The sequence below is a fragment of the Trichosurus vulpecula genome, chromosome 3 (genome assembly GCF_011100635.1).
Source record: "Trichosurus vulpecula isolate mTriVul1 chromosome 3, mTriVul1.pri, whole genome shotgun sequence".
Classification (NCBI taxonomy): Eukaryota; Metazoa; Chordata; class Mammalia; order Diprotodontia; family Phalangeridae; genus Trichosurus; species Trichosurus vulpecula.
The window spans coordinates 327,351,052-327,367,592 of NC_050575.1; the positions used below are offsets into that span (position 1 = coordinate 327,351,052).

General features: G+C 36.0%; 1 protein-coding gene across 3 annotated transcripts in view; it reads right to left on the reverse strand.

Moving 5' to 3' along the window:
- KIAA1841 (KIAA1841 ortholog) overlaps positions 1-16,541 on the reverse strand; it is a 68,642-nt gene that overhangs the window by 9,103 nt on the left and 42,998 nt on the right. For 2 of the 3 annotated variants that reach the window (XM_036751513.1, XM_036751514.1), the window contains exons 10-15: positions 15,646-15,769; positions 4,850-5,002; positions 2,984-3,129; positions 2,366-2,465; positions 1,444-1,476; positions 505-604 (exon numbers count right to left, since the gene is read on the reverse strand). In XM_036751513.1, coding sequence (XP_036607408.1) covers positions 505-604; positions 1,444-1,476; positions 2,366-2,465; positions 2,984-3,129; positions 4,850-5,002; positions 15,646-15,769 — 656 coding nt within the window. The remainder of the gene's footprint in view (positions 1-504; positions 605-1,443; positions 1,477-2,365; positions 2,466-2,983; positions 3,130-4,849; positions 5,003-15,645; positions 15,770-16,541) is intronic. The other variant, XM_036751512.1, reaches the window with a different exon arrangement.

Here is a 16,541-nt window from a genome sequence, read left to right on the forward strand (position 1 = left end):
GAGGAATTTCTTAACCAAACAATAAATAATCACAAAAAATAAAAAGTTAATTTTGGTTACATGAAAAATGCAAAGCTTTTTCATGAACAAAATTAGTGTAACTGGAAAAAGAAGGGAAGATGTCAAGTTGGGGAAAAAAATCTGTGTATCAAATATCTCTGATGAGGGTCTGACTTACAAGATGTAGAGGGAAAAAATACAAATATATGTGACCTCATTCTGAAGTGAGTACCCACCGAGATGATACCGGAGATCTTTGAAAAAAATGAAGGAAGGTTATTTGTGTATTTGTCATGCAGTCCATTTGCATGTTTAATCCGGCAGCACCCCTTCCCCCCATCCCAACAGTAAGCTTCATGAAGGCAAGGAAAGTCTCAGTTAAACTTTGTACTTGCCCTTATGCTGAGCATAGTGCTTTGGACATAATGTTTAATAAGGGTTTGTCAAAAAAAAAATTTGAAAGCAACTGTGAACATTGATGCTTGTTTTTAATGTAGGTTATACCTTGCTTTTTAGTTACTTCTTCCTCATCCCCAACCTCATCTTCAGTTACTTCAGACCCAGTGGTATATTCATCCTCCTCTGAAAATAATGACTGTTGTTTCTGAATCAAAAAAAAAAAACCCAACACTTGTGAAATAAATTCTCTGCTTTTTTAATCATAAAGAGATGATCATGTTTCTAACATACTGCTCTCAAAGCAGAAAATAGCATGAATTACAATGCAGCATTCATTTTGGAAGAATAGGTCAAGTGAGAACAAAGAAAGAAATATCATGGTCTTCAGCAATTGCTGGCTTATGGACTGGGAGCTCCCATATTTAGGACATAATAATCATACTGTTTATTTGTTTTCCCCCACAGTAACTGCTACAATCCTAAGAAAAAACAGATATTAAATAACTGTCTCTTCACTTGAGAGGACTTTGATTCCAAACTGAAAGCCTTACTCTCTTATGTAAAAACCAAAATAATGATTCCTGGCATCAAAAGTCTCATATTTCCTGCAACATGGCCATTGATAACATGCTACCACTTTGTTTCATAAACTCCCTTTAGTTACAGTCTCCTCCAGCTCTTCTAAACCTATAAACCATTTTGGTGTGTAAACTATCACATAAGTTTAAATGCTGCTTTAAATTTAAAGATAGAAGATAAGCTAAAATTTCATTTAATTTTTTAAAAATGTTAACATAGTAATGATGAAAGGCTTAGAACAGATGACAGTACCATTAAATCAGAGATGTCAAACAGCATGGTGGATATTGCTTCTCTAAGAAAATATTGCCAACTACAATAAACACAAATTTCTCACTCTAACAGATACAAGTTTAGCTAAAAGATCAATTCTCTAAAATTTCTAAAATAAAAATTGCCCAAGATTCAGTTTATTTTGTTTTTTCCTTCTAAGAACTCAGAAAACATGCATATAGAGTCATTTACCAGCTGCAGAGTCCAATTTTTCAAGGACAAGAACTATAAGGAAAGCAGAAAAAATCCCAAATTAATAGCTATACTTCTAACCTGATTATAGTACAATTTAAATTTTGTGTCTCCTATTACAGAATTACAAAAAATGATTTAAAGTTAGAAACCTAGTTTACCCAAGAATTCTGTAAGAATTTTATTATAAATTAAAGAACCAGATTTTAAAATCATGCATGTCACCTAATTATTTGTTGAAATAAACCTATATCAATAAGAAAATCTTTATAGCTTAAGCTTAGAATTATGGGATGGCCGAAGGTCCCCTGATTATTTGTATATTTTGAGGTCTGAATATTAGTTCAGGAGTATGAGTCCTGGAGCCCATAAGAAGCAGACAATTCAAAGTGGGAAAAATAGCTAATAAAAGGGCACAACTAGAAAAAGGAAGACATCATAAGGATATGGTAAAACTGTGATGGGATGGAAGCCGGTGAAGGTCTTCATGGGACTTGAAGTCTTACTGGTGTAAGGGTATAAAACATATGAAACTCTATATTAAAGAGAGAGAGAGAGAGAGAGAGAGAGAGAGAGAGAGAGAGAGTGTGTGTGTGTGTGTGTGTGTGTGTGTGTGTGTGTGTAATAGATCAGGGTGGCTTAACTCAGTTTTTTAGTTTGTAAAAATTAAAGGTACCCAAGTACAATGAAAGGTTAAAAGAATCCAACATATAATTCACTTCTTATAAGTGAAAAGAACATTTATTTGTTTCCAACTTACCAACAGAAAACCATAGGATAGCATTACATTTTTCAAGTTCTAAAAATTTTCAAACTTGGAAGAAAACTTATAAAAAATTTTTAAAGTAAAACAAAGGTCAAACAATTGCTATGGATTACATTATAAAAATATGAACAAATTATGAAAAAAGGATTAACTCACAGCATTGATCTCTCCAGTTTTGGGGCCCCAAGGTGTATTTGGCTCTAGCAGGCCATCACAGTCTAGGCCCTTCTCATCAAAGAAGCCAATTCCATAATCACTTTAAAGAAGACAGAACATTCTTGATATAAGAGAAAATCCTGATAACTTTGCATTTCATCAAATTTAAATTAAATAATTGTTTACTAATGTTCTATGAATATTTAGGTGGCATCATTTACTTAGCCATATAGGAGAAATATACTGTTTCTTGAATGAGTTCAATCATCTGAAAGTTGTATTTTCTAATCCATTTAGTGATCTGCATAATAGGGGTCTGCCCATTTTAAAAGGCACTTAAATCCTCTTAACCCTATGTCTGCCACAGAGAAAAGTGGGCTATTGGGGTTATTATTATTTCTGGAGCACCTTATAATTTTAGCAGCAGCAAGTACTAATACTAAACTCTCCAATCCAGTTGTAACTGCAGTAAGATATAATTTCTAGAATGCTGACACTAACTAAACTTCTTTCCTATGCTTTTAACCTGAGGATTTGAACAAAGGGCTTAAACAATAAAAAAAAAACAAAGACAATTCAAAGATCAGAGAATTTTATCGTGTTGAGGTCTTTTCTCACCTCATTATGTCTTTAGGAAAAGGTACAACAATAACATCTCTGTGCATGAGGAGATCATCCAGTATTTTAGAAGACGAACAGGTTAGCATATCCCCACCTTCACCTCGATCACATAAACCAATCACATGGTCCCTCACTTTACAACCCTGTTACATAAGAGATACCAGATTAGATTGTCACAGAAACGTTTGCTCTAAGGATTATTGTTTGATTCCATACCATGACATGTTCTTGCAGAGGGTATATTACCTATTTGAATCGATGTATTTAGATAATACATTTGTCCCAAGAAATCACTTCACTCCTAACACTGTCCATAAAGCTGATAGTTAAGACTTGCCACACAGCTTAATAATACAAAAAGTAAAGTACTAAAATGAGACTAACAGAAGAGTCAAAGAGTCAGCTAAAACGTAATGATTTTCATCATACAATGAAGAATATTATTTTTCTACAAATTATGTGTCTGCACAGAAGATACACAAAGTTAAAATGGAGAAAACATAAACACAAAGTAATGAACTGATTATCATAATAAATCTCAGGAAAATACACAAGGTAGTAGTCATGAATTAACGCAATGTCTTTGGGCCTGACAAAACAGTGCTAATTTGTTTAAAATTTTAAGGTAGTGGGATCAAAAGAAGCTATTTTCCCCATATATGGAATGACAGAATTAGGAAATTCAGCATTCTAACCAGTTCATTCCTTTATCCTCAGTCCTTAATTGAAGATATTCTATGTAAATAAATAGAAAGCATGTCATGCATTGCTAGGAGCATGGAACATGAAAATCAGAGGATTTGGGTTTGAGTTCTGATTTTGCCACTTACTATGACCTTGGGCAAATCATTTAACCTCTGTATTTTCTCATTTGCAAAATGGGATTGGAAGAAAGGGTGGAATAATGGACGAAGAACTAGCTTTTGGTTCAAGTCCTAGTTCTGATATGCTAGATGTGTGATCCTAGATAAGTAACTTAACTTCTCAGTCGTCTGGGCAGCTCTCTAAGTGGCAGAGAAGGTACCTTGGAAGGGCTGCACTAGTAGAGGAAGTTCCTTCTTAGGAAGCTTCCTACCCTAAAGAAATCACAGGCCTGGTTAAAAAAAAAGGAATTAATATAACATTCACATTACTACTCGAAGTTGTATTGACTCAGTGACACATTGCTCCCGGTCCTGCTTATCAATCAGTGTTGGGGAAGGCATCACTCAGTCCCCGGATATTTTTCACATAGCCAAGTCACCCCCTACCTGTGACCTTTGTCCCCTACCTGGAAATTATCATGTTCTTACTGTCTTGGGGAGGAACTAAGATGCAAGAGCTCAACCTCTTTTGGGGCGTTGCCCCACCTGAACTGCGGTGAAGCCATCACTGATCTTCAGTGATCAGCCCATCAATGTGTTGCCACCTTTATGTACTTATAATTAATTCTTTTAAATTCTCTTTATCCTGAGTTTTGCCTCGTTAATGAGGGTAAAAGCCCAAACGAAGAACTTTCCCCATTCAAAACTACCTTCTTCTTCTTAGGGCTGTGGTGAGGATAGCATGAGGTTATATGTGCTTTTTGTAAATCCAAGGTTTTAGACTTGAGAGTTATATTATTGTTGTTGTTGTCCAAGGAATTTGAAATTAAAAAAGCCTTGAGTGTAAACTTTCCTAGTCAATTAGGTAACTTTTACAACCTCACAAATCAAATTTTTGATGAATCAGTAAATTCTAGCAATAAAAATCAAACATGATGAATCTGAACAAAAGCTGGAGTTTATTTGGCCCAGAGTCCTCAAATTTATGACAAAATTTTTCTCTTAGAATAGTAAGTTTTCAAGTTTTTCTAAGAGAAGAAAAGCCACATTGAAAATTTACCTTTGCAATCTGGGTAGGATCGAACCGAAGAACTTTCTGGTTACAGCAAGGATATATTCCAGTGCCAGAACAACTTGATGTATTCGACATACCGGGATAAATCACTGGCTCTGAGTGATACTGACAATGTGAAAACTCAGTGCAGAGAAAAGCCTAAATAACAAAGAAGACATACTAAGAACTTTCATAAACATATACATACACATACACACACACACATATTACTTCTTTCAAAATAACATTAATTCACATTATTTTCAATACATAATAATTTAAACCAGGAATTTGCCAATCATGTCAAAAGTTTTCTAATGAAAACTGATCCATGAATGCCACTTAAAAGTTTCATGGAATTATCCTAGATTCAGAGTAGGAAGGGACCATCACAGCATTGTCTATTTAGAGCTGGAAGGAATCTCAGGGGCCATCTAGTTAAAAGCATTTTACAGATGAGAGAAATAACCTAGGGAAGCTGGGACTTGCCCAGTACCATGCAGGTAAGGAAGTGTCAAAGGCCATTTAGTCTAACCCTTTCATTTAAGAGATGAAGAAACCAAGGCTCAAAGAGATAAGTTGACTTTCCCAGGGCTGTACTAGTAAAAACAGCAGAAAGAGGATTCAAACTCAGGTTCTCTGAGATCATACCCAGTGCTAATTTGCTATATTATTTTTAAAAGAGTAAATAACTCCAATATTAATGGAAACTATGGTATAAGTCTGAAATTAGATAAAAACACTCAAAATTGTTTAGAAGTGTTGTGCTAGAATTTTTGAATGGAAAAAAACTAAAGTTAGTCTTTGCTGGATCAAAAAATACTAGTACTTTAGTGGCATCATATAGTTTCAAATTGTTTTCCGGAACAGCCGATCAATTCACAACTATACCATCAAAGTATTAATGTGACAGTCTTCTCACAGCCCCCAATACTATTTCTGTTTTTGGCAAAAATTAATGTTATTTTCATTTGCATTTCAATTATTAATGATTTGTATCTTATTTTGCTGATCATCTGCATTGCCTCTGAAAACTGTTCACTGTCTTTTGACCATCTGTCTACAGGATAATGAATTTTGGTTTATATATTGTGTCAATCAATTCTGAATAGATCTTAGATAACAAACTTTGCAGAGATATTTGATGGAATGATTTTTTCCCCTCAATTGATAGTTTTCCTTTTTAATCCTAGCTGTATCAGTTTTCATTTGTGTAAAAGCTTTTAAATTTTATGTCACTGAAATTGTCTATTTTATATTTCATTATCTCTCTCTTCTTTGGTTAAGAATTCTATCTCTACTCATAAATTTGAAAGCTACCTTCCCCCCTTCCATTCTCTTCCAATTGTTTCATGATATGACAGTTTATCTAATATTTTTAAGTATTTAGATGCTATATCATTTAGTACATATGTATTTACAATACAATAAGCATTTATTAAGTGCCTACTATGTACCAGGCATTGTGCTAAATGCCAGAGATACAAAGAAAAAGATAGTCCTTGTCCTCAAGGAGTTTACAACTTAAAGAGGAAAGATAACATACAAAGGGAAGCTGAAAAGTAGGGGTGGGTGGGGTGGGGAATGTACTTGCATACAGGTGCATAATGATGGTGGACCTGAATCCAAAGCATACAGTTGGTAGGAAATGAAAAACTGGCTGGGATACTGAGCCCTCTTTAAAAGGAGGTTTCTGGAGGCATAATTTGCTCTACCCTCCAGTCCTCCAATCAGAAGACATCAGAGGCTACTGATGAGGTATGAATATTAATGTAGATACCATCTCTACGACAGTAAGTAGCCTGTTGATGACTTTTTCCTACGGGGGTGGAGGTGGAGTTGGGGGAGTGGTCATGATGGCGGTAGTATTTAATATCAATAATTTCATTATCTATGATGACTTTTTAATATAATAGTTTCCCTGCTCTATTTGTCCTGATGCTTTGTGTATGGCTACTCCACCTCTTATAATGATGCATGAATCTTTATGTTTTAAGTGTTTTTCTTGTAAACAACTGATTTACTAGGTTTTGCTTTCTAGTTCACAGATATTTTCCTTTGTTGCTGTTTGGGTAATTTCATTCCATTCATGTTCGTTCATATATTTTGTATACATATGTATATATATTGCACATACACACATACGTATTATACACCATGCAGCATATAGTTGTTTGCATGTTGTTCCTTCCATTTGAATGGAACTAGTAAGCAGAACTGTGTTTTTACCTCTTTGCATCCTTAGCTCTTAGCACAATTCTAAAGGACATAAATAAACAATGAATAAATTGCTTACTGACTGATTTGTTCTGTGTTTGTTTTTCCCCTACATGACATCCTGTTAAAAATATTTCTTCTTTCTGTCCCAGTCCCCCTTCCCCTTCCCCTTCCCTTTTGCTTAAACCATTCCCTTTCTGACTATAACCTCCTTCCCTCTCTGTGTCTAGGGCTTTACTTCAGTATATTTCTACCTCCACATAAATCTTACTAATTAAAATTATTTTTTTCACTGCCTAGACCGAATAAGAGTGCAGTAGTTCAAGAGAGTTTTCACTCCCCCACCCATATAAATTTTTTTTTCCTGTTGCATTTCAGTTATTAGAAGCAGCAATTTTCTTATTCTTCCAGTGCCCTTGAACACCCAAGCCCATACACAGCTCATCTTCTTTGTTCCCTGATTAACTTTTAAGAGATAAGTCTTTTCTCCCCCTTTCAGGATGGAAGCACTTAAACATAACTTAGTCCATTAAACTTTTTTTTTAATCTTTCTTTTCTTTGTTGTATTAACTTTCAAATTCTCTGTCCCACTGTTTTTCTCAATAGGAATACACAGCAGCCATCAATTTTTGTAATAATTTATTTTTTCCTTTGATGGGAATATATTCAATTTTGCAGGCTGTTACTCTTGGTTAATAACCAATTTCCTTTGTCCTTTGATGCATTATATTCTAATCTTTTCTTTCTCATAGTTTATGTGTAATCTCCTACTCACTTAAAAATTTTTTCTTTCACCTGGGAGGTCTGGAGCTTGGCGACCACATTTCTTAGTGCATTAATTTTGGCATGTCCAATGGCAGCATACCGTCTATAGATCTTCACTCTGTCCTTTCGTTTCCAAACTTCAGGGCAATTTTCTTTTATAATTTTTTGGAATAGGATGTCCAGGATTTTTGTTTTAACATTTTCTTTTGAGAACCTAATGGTTCTTATGTGATCTTCTCCTCACTTGTTTTCCAGATCAGTTTTTGATAGCAGTTATGTCATATATTTTTCCAACTGTTCTATTTTCTTGATTTTGCTCTAACATTTCTTTGAATTCTGATGTTTCACTGATTTTTTTTAGCTGTTTCTTCTGGTTTTTTTTTAATTGCATCCATGACTATACTAGATTTTTCTAGTTTTTGTGCTAGACTATTCCACTTATTTCTTCCTTCAGCTTATGGGGGCTTAACTCCTGAAGATCCTCCTTACAGAGTAGTAGAGAACTAAGTGAATGAAGGGAGACTGCTCGGAAGGACTGGTTTTTGGCTAGTGTCTATTGGACTTATATTTTGTTTTAAACTTTCTTTGACTTAAGTAGCCATTTATAGTCACTTCTCAGAGCCCAGAATTCATGCTAAATTCTCTTCTTCCTGGGGGCCCAGGCAGGTGTGTATGGAGAAGTCTTTGACTGCCATGAACTCTGGGATGGTCAGACTGGGACGGACTCTAGAGTGTCGATGAGGGCCTTTGGTGATTTCGCCCAACATATGCAGGTAATTTCAAGCATTTTTAGACTCCATGTTACTTGTATCTACCTATTTGAACCAAGAGCCAATTGAGAGAGTGTGAAGGGACTTAGATCATTTCAAGGTATTCTGGGCTAGGCCTAACTCAGGCTTGTCTAGTAATTCAGTCTCAGGATTATGTTGCAATGAGGAACACAGGGGCTATAAAATACAATTAAAGCAACTTTACTTAAATAAGGATGCAATTCCTAAATTTAAAAAGAATGCTAACTCAAATAAAAGATTACTCCTTAACACCTCTACAGTTACCCCAGCAATCAGGACCAGTAGGTCAGAAAAGCATTCCTCCAGGATAGTTACAATTCTGCTAGAGCCTTTGAAATAAAGTTCTCATAGTCTATCTAAATCAACGATGAGCACGAGAATGGCCTCTCCAAGCCTTTTTAAGGGAAACTAGCCCAGCCTACATAAACAGGTGCCACTCCTACCAAACATGGAATACTCGGTCATTTTGTCTTGCAGTGCACATGATAAATGTAAGCAAAAAGATCACTATTAAGATAGAGGCAGCATAGAACAATCTGGAGTCATGCACCTCAGTTGAAACCCAACTCTACTACTTATAATTACCTGTGTTTGGTCAAATCACTGAAACTCTCTGGGTCTTGGTTTCTTCATTAGTGGAGGCTGGATTAGATGATTTTTAAAAGTGCTTGTATAAATGTTATATTTACTAAATGGGGAAAAATTGCCTAGCAATGTAGGAATCATATCAGATTAAGTTTTGGTAAATAGTTAAGACTATCAGCACGTTAGAACAAAGGTCAAAACCAATGTCAAATTATAACAAAGGTTAAAGATAGGAACATCGGAAATTACAAAACTTTCATCCTGATCTGTTAAAACAAGCAGCTGATGTTTAAAAGTGGAAAATTTTAAAAAAGGAAAAATATTGACCTTGATAAAGCAATTGCCACGATGAGATAGCCACAAGAGCCCAGAAAATCCCTTAAGCTACAAACACTTATCCACTTTGCTAACCAAAGAGACCTAGCAGTTAAAATACAAACCCATTTGTAAAAGGCTATGGAATTACTGCAACTACAATAAGAGAAAGAGTTAAGAAAAAAAGCCCTAAACCTTTGCATCAAATTTTTGACTCCAGTGAACGTTCAAGATACACTGGGAGTCAAGACAAACACATAAGACTAGGAGATGTTCCCTAATGGGTGGTGAAGGGATATGGACAGTTCTCAAAAGAAAAATGCAAATGATCAACAACCATGTGAAAAGCTGCTCCAAGTCACTAAAAAGAGAATTCAAATCAAAACAGTGTGGAAGCTTTTCTCACATACAGCAGTCTGGCAAAGATGATAAAAGATGGAAACAGAGAATGTTGGAGGGGCTGTGGTAAGAAAGACATACACACTACCTTCTGCTACCTATATCCTTCACCCCTCTTTCACATGAAGAGATGGCCCTTGTCCTTACCAAGGCAAACCCTTCTACATATGCAAGTGATACCATTCCAACTATCCCATCTTCTCCAGCAGACTGCCTGCTCTACCATTCCACCCATTCCTCCATTTATCTTCAATATTGCCTTATCTACTAGCTGCTTTCCTACTGCCTACAAACATGCCCATGTCTTCCAAAACCTCAAAAAAATAAAACCCTCACTGTATCCATCCATTCCTACTAGTTATTCTCTCTTATCTCTTCTCCCTTTTGAGACTAAACTTCTTGAGAAGGCCTCTATTTCCTTTCCCTTTAATCTCTTTTTACCTCTATACAGTCTGGCTTCTGACTTCATCATTTAACTGAAACCACTCTGCCCAAAGTTATCAATGATCTGTCAAACGAACTGTGAGGTCTTATGGACTTGTGTTCTATTCTGACTTCTTTTAAATTGTAAAAAATATATTTCTAATCAATCAAAATCTACCTTCTCAACCTCACTCACCAATAACCTTTTCCCAACTCCAACTGAGAATACATGAAAAACAAAATCAACTACAGGTATGTACAGTCAATCAAAATAAATGTCCAATTTTGTTTCAATATAACTTCCAAGTCCTTTCTATAAGGAGGTAGGTGACATATTTCACCACTTGTCCTCTGGAATCATGGTTAGTCATTATGCTGATAAGAGTTCAGCACAACAGTATTCCATCACATTTATATAGCATACCTTGTTCAGTCATCCCCAATTATGAGCACGCCTACAGATTCCTATTTTGTTGCCTCGAAGAGAGCTATATTTTTGTACATCCTTTGGAGTTTGTTTTGCCTAAAACTAATCCCTCTCTTAATCCATCCTCCCTCTAATTTTCCCCTTCCTTAACCCTATTTTCTTACTGAGTGAAATGTATTTCTGTATCAAACTGTGTGTACGTGCATTCTTTCTTCTTCTGATCAGTTCAGATGAGAGTAAGGTACAAACGTCAGCCATTTCCCCCAACCACTGTCTTTGTAGTATAGATGTCTACTTTCGTTCTTTGATTATGTGAGATAATTTCCCCATACCTTCCTTTCCATCTCCCAATCACCAATGCAGTCCTCTATTCTTTTAAGATCATCAAGACCTACAAAGACCACTCCCAAGCCTTGTCCAAGTGGACACCTTCTATGATGGTAGGGTTCAGAGGAGTATATGTGAATGTAACAGAATATGAATATGTGTATGTAATATGTGAATGTAAGTAGTGTATAACTCTCTAGTCTTTTATCGTTGACTCAAGTTTATCTTTCTATATTTCTCTTCATTTCTGCATTTGATTTTCAAAGTTTCAGCTCTGGTCTTTGCATCAGAAATGCTCAGAACTCCTCTATTTCATTAAAGGTCCATTCTCCCCTCCCACTAGTATCACTGTACTCAGTTTTGCTGGGTAAGTTATTTTTGGGTTTAAGTCCACATTCTTCCCTGTCTGGAATATTGTATCCCAAGCTCTCTGTTCGTTTGTAGTGGTGGCTGCTAACTATGTGTGATTCTGACTTTGGCTCCTTGGTACCTGAATTCTGACTGCTTGCAATATTTTTTCTTTGACTTGAAAACTCTGAATTTTTTAGCTATAATAGTCCTGGGAGTTTTCATTTTGGGTTTTTTTTTTCAGGAGGTGATTGGTAAATTCTCTATTTCCATTTGGCCCTCTGGTTTTAAGAGATTTGGGCAGTTCTCTTTTATGGTTTCTTAAAATGTGATAACTGGTATTTTGATAGTCCAGTGATATTTGATTTTTTCTTTAGATCTATATTCCAGGTCAATTGTTTTTGGTATGAGATACCTTACATTTTCTTCCCTATTTATGGTATAAAATATTTTACTATTCTGATTTGTTTTAACATTTCTTGTTTCTCATGGAGTCACTGGCTTCTATTTGGTCCATTTCACTTTTCAGCTTTGTTGCTTGGGGCATGTATTTCTTATGCTAAACTATTAATTCCCTTTCCAATTCTTTCTTCCATATCACTCATTTCTTTTTTGACTTTTTTTCCTCAAGTGCTCTCATTTCATTCATAAAAAATTTTTAATTACTTTTTTTTAAAAAAAAAACTTCTTGATTCACCTCTTCCAGGAATTCTAGTTAAATTTTTGCCCAAGCTATTTGTTTCTCTGAAACTTTGCTTGTAGATGTTTTGTAATAATTTCCTTCTTCTGGGTTTATGTCTTGATTGTCCCTGCCACCACAATAGCCCTTTATGGTGGCATTCTTTTTTTGTTTGCTCATCCTTCTAGCTTCCTTCCTGACTTTGAACTTGATGTTAGGGCTAAGCTCTGACACCCTTCTGCAGGGAATGTTTAGGTTGATCCTGTTGCTGCTTTCTTGGGAACTTTGGGTATTATGTTATTCCAGGATCTCAGGGACATTGCTCCCAAAGTGGTCTGATGCAGGGCAAAGTCTGATTACTGCCTCTCTTCTCCCCATCTAGTCTGAGCTCTGCCAGTTCCTGACCTGGATTTGGATCTGAGCAAGAATAGACTACTACTATATACTGTTCCTATAAGCCAGGTGGAAGGCTCTACTGGTTCAGTGGCAGAGTGACAGGTTTCCTTTTTGGTCTGGGATTCTTGCCTTCGTTATTTCTCTACAGGCTGGGCTACGTGTTGGAAATGAGATTCTATGCCTGGGGTGTAAGTCACGTAGCTGCTGCTGGCTTCTGAATTTCTTTTTTTCCCATAGGGAGGCCCAGGTTTTTCCCACTCAGAATGAAAATGCAACCTCCATGCACAGGTCCCCTTCTCAATTTGCCCTAGATTTGTGACCCATAACTGGGTCGCAGGTGAGGATAGAGCTATCAGTTTGTACTTGTCCTTGTTGCAGTGCCCTGGAATAGGTCCAGGACCTCCTCTTGCCTTGGGGCACTGGAACACTCAGGCAATATGTGTTCCTGGCCTGACCTGTCAGACCTCCCCTTCATGTTTCCTTATGCTGAGCTGGGCTGGACAAATGACTTACTGTGACTTTTTCTGGATTTCCTTGTCAGGATTTGGTTTGGTGCATTTTAGAGACCTGTTTGGAGCAATTCTGTGGGGGCGGGGGGGGGGGGAGGAGAGCTGTCCTGCTTCTCTTCCTATCATTCTGCCTCTAAGGCCTTTTTTCAATCTTCATCCCTCCTGACCTCTTTACAGCCTTTAAAACTGTCAAACATACTCGTCTGCTTGAGAAGCTCTTCTTTATAGGGTTCCATGACACTTCTCTATCGTAGATCTCCTCTCACCTCTCTGACCATTCTTTACTGTTCTTTCCTTGTCTTCTTTGCTGATTCTTTATCCAGGTTCTTTTCATTAAATGCGAATGTTCCCTAAAGCTCTGTCCTGGTTCCTCTTCTCCTTTCCTTCTATACTATTTCACTTGGGGACCTCATTAGCTCTCATAGTGTCAATTACCATCTCTATGCTGATGGACCTCAGATCTACTTATCCAGCCCTAACCTCTCTCCAAACCTCCAGACTTGCATCTCCAATTGTCTATTGGACATCTTCAACTGGATGTATTGCCTACTACTGGGGAGAATGGAGCTAGCAGATCTCTTGAGTTCAGGAATTCTGAGCTATAAATGCTGACTCAGTATCAGCATTAAATCTGCCTTCAATATGGTTAGTTCTTGGGAGCGGGGCGACAACCAGGCTGTTTGCCTGGAGGAATGAACCAGTACAGGTCAGAAATGGAGCAGGACAAAGTTCCCGTGAAATCGGCCCAAGAATAGCCCCCGAATTTCCAGCGTGGGTGCAACAGAGAGACCCAGTCTCATAAAGACAAATAAGGAAAAAACCCTGCATCATCTTAACCCAGGTACAGAAAATGCCTCGTTGAAGAAGACCCTTTAAGACACTATTTATATTTCTCTTTACCAAACAATAATAATCAACAGGCAATAAAAATAGTCTGGTACTAGCTAAGAAATAGAAAGGTGGATCAATAGAACACAATAGATATACAACACATAGTAGTAAATTATTATACTAACCTTGTATTTGACAAGTATAAAGATATAAGCTTTTGGAATAAGAATATGCTATTTGGTAAAAATTGTTGGGAAAACTGAAAAACAATCTGGTGGAAACTGGGTATAGCTCAATACCATTTACCAAGATAAGGTTAAAATGGATACATGATCTAGCTATAAAGAGAGGTATCACAAGAAATCTAGAAGAACATGGAACGTATTACCTATCAGACTTATGGATAAGAGAATTTATGAATAAACAGGAGATAGAGAGTATTGTGAGAAGTAAAAATTGTAATTCTGATTAAACAGCTTTTATACAAATAAAACCAATGTAGCCAAGACGGGAAGGAAAGCAGAAAATTTTGGGGAAAATTATAGAGAGTTTCTCGGATAAAGGTCTTATATCTCAAATATATAGAGAATTTTGTCAAATTTATAAGAATATGAGTCATTCCCCAATTGATAAATGGTCAAAAGATATGAACAGGAACTTTTTTGATGAAGAAATATGTGTATGTGTGTATGCATATGTTTACACACATATAATGCATATATATAGTTATATGAAAAATGCTCTAAATCATTACCGATTAGAGAAATGCAAATTAAAACAACTTTACTATAAGATTGGCTAAAAAGATAGAAGTAGAAAATGACAAATGTTGGGAGGGGATGTGAAAAAACTGGGACACTAATACACTACTGGTGGAACTATGAATTGATCATTTTGGAGAGCAATCTGGAATTCTGCCCAAAGAGTTATAAAACTGTGTATAACCTTTCACCCAGCAATACCACTCTTAAGTCTGTTTCCCAAAGTGATTAGGGAAAAAGGAAAAGAGTCTATATGTTCTAAAATATTTATAGCAGCTCTTTTTGTGATGGCAAAGAACTAGAAATTGAAGGGATGCCCATCAGGCTAAACAAGTTGTGATATATGATTGTGATGGAATACTACTGTGCTGTACGAAATGATGAGCTGGGTGATTTTAGAGAAACATGGAAAGACTTGCATGAAATAATGAAAAATGAAATGAGCAGAACCAAGAGAACACTGTATACAGTAACAGTAATATTATTCGAAGAATAATTGTGAACAACCAAGTTATTCTGAGTACTATAAATACTCAAATCAACTATAAAGGACCTATGAAGGAAGATGCTATTCATTTTTAGAGAAAGAACTGATGAAAAGAAGTATGCACAGCATGGTTTTACATATATTTATCTATCTATGTCAAATGGTGGTCTTCTCTAGTGTGGGATGGGGAGGGAGGGAAACAATTTGGAACTTAAAATGTAACTAAAAACTTAAATTAAAAACAATAAGCATAGGAAGATCCTTTATTCTCTGTATCTTTCAGTACTGTATGACTATGAAAATGTAATCTACTATAGAATATAGTATTTTATACTATATATGTACACTATACTCTATATTCTTTTATAGAATGTAAGTGAAAACTGTATTGTTCTCTTATATTTTCACAAAGAAAAAAATATTGATTTAACATTTGAAACTGTCAGATGCAAACATGGAAACAGCACCTGACATTTGACCATAAGATTTTGCTTCTTTTATATAGACACTGAACAGGAAATAATGAAGACAAAAGTACTTACTTGGTGACATCTAGAACATGTCAGCCAATTGACAGTCCCCCATAATCGCCAGTACACATCTCTCCAAGACTTTAATTCCTCAAAAAGATTAACCAAATATTCATGAACTTCCCAAGTTTTATCTCTGAGGAGAGGATAAGTAATTTTATTTTAATGAACAGCAACATAAGCAATTTATTTTAGACTTAGATCCTGCAGGTCAAATTCAGTTATAATAAACCTTGGAGAGTGCCTATTTTATGGTACTCAAATTATTTTTGTAATCATTGTCAGAAGAGCCCACATTTGTATAGCATTTGCTTTACATATATTCTCGTCATCAACTATTGCTTGAATTAAGTGGAATGCTGGGGAAACAGAAAGCTCTGTCATACAGAAATTATTATAAGTGTATATGTTGTAACAATTGACAGGCATTCCTGGTGATTCCAAACATTTTGTCATTGTATCACATCTCTATCAGTCAACCAACCAGCATTTATTAAATACCTACCATACAGCAAGCACTATGCTAGGTCCTGGGGATTACAAAAACAAAAATGTTGCTTTTAAAGAGATTATGGTCTAGCAGGGTAAACAAAAAAGTAAATGTATAAGAATGTTGAAACACACATACACGGTAAACACAAAGTGACTGGGGGTGGCGCAGGGCAGGAACTAGCAGGTGAAAGCATATGCTGCCTAAAATGCAGCAAACAGAAGCTCCCCTCCCTATCAATAGTAGCCCTTGTCCTTTCAACCTAAGCAAGACAGAGAGACTCAGTGTCCAAAAAGAAAAAAATTGTGATGGAGATCAGTCAGCATTTGGTCTTAAGTACAAATAGAACATCCAAACTCTGTTATGATTAAAATTATCAAATGGCATCTACTTCTAATTTAGTGATATGAGAATCTAT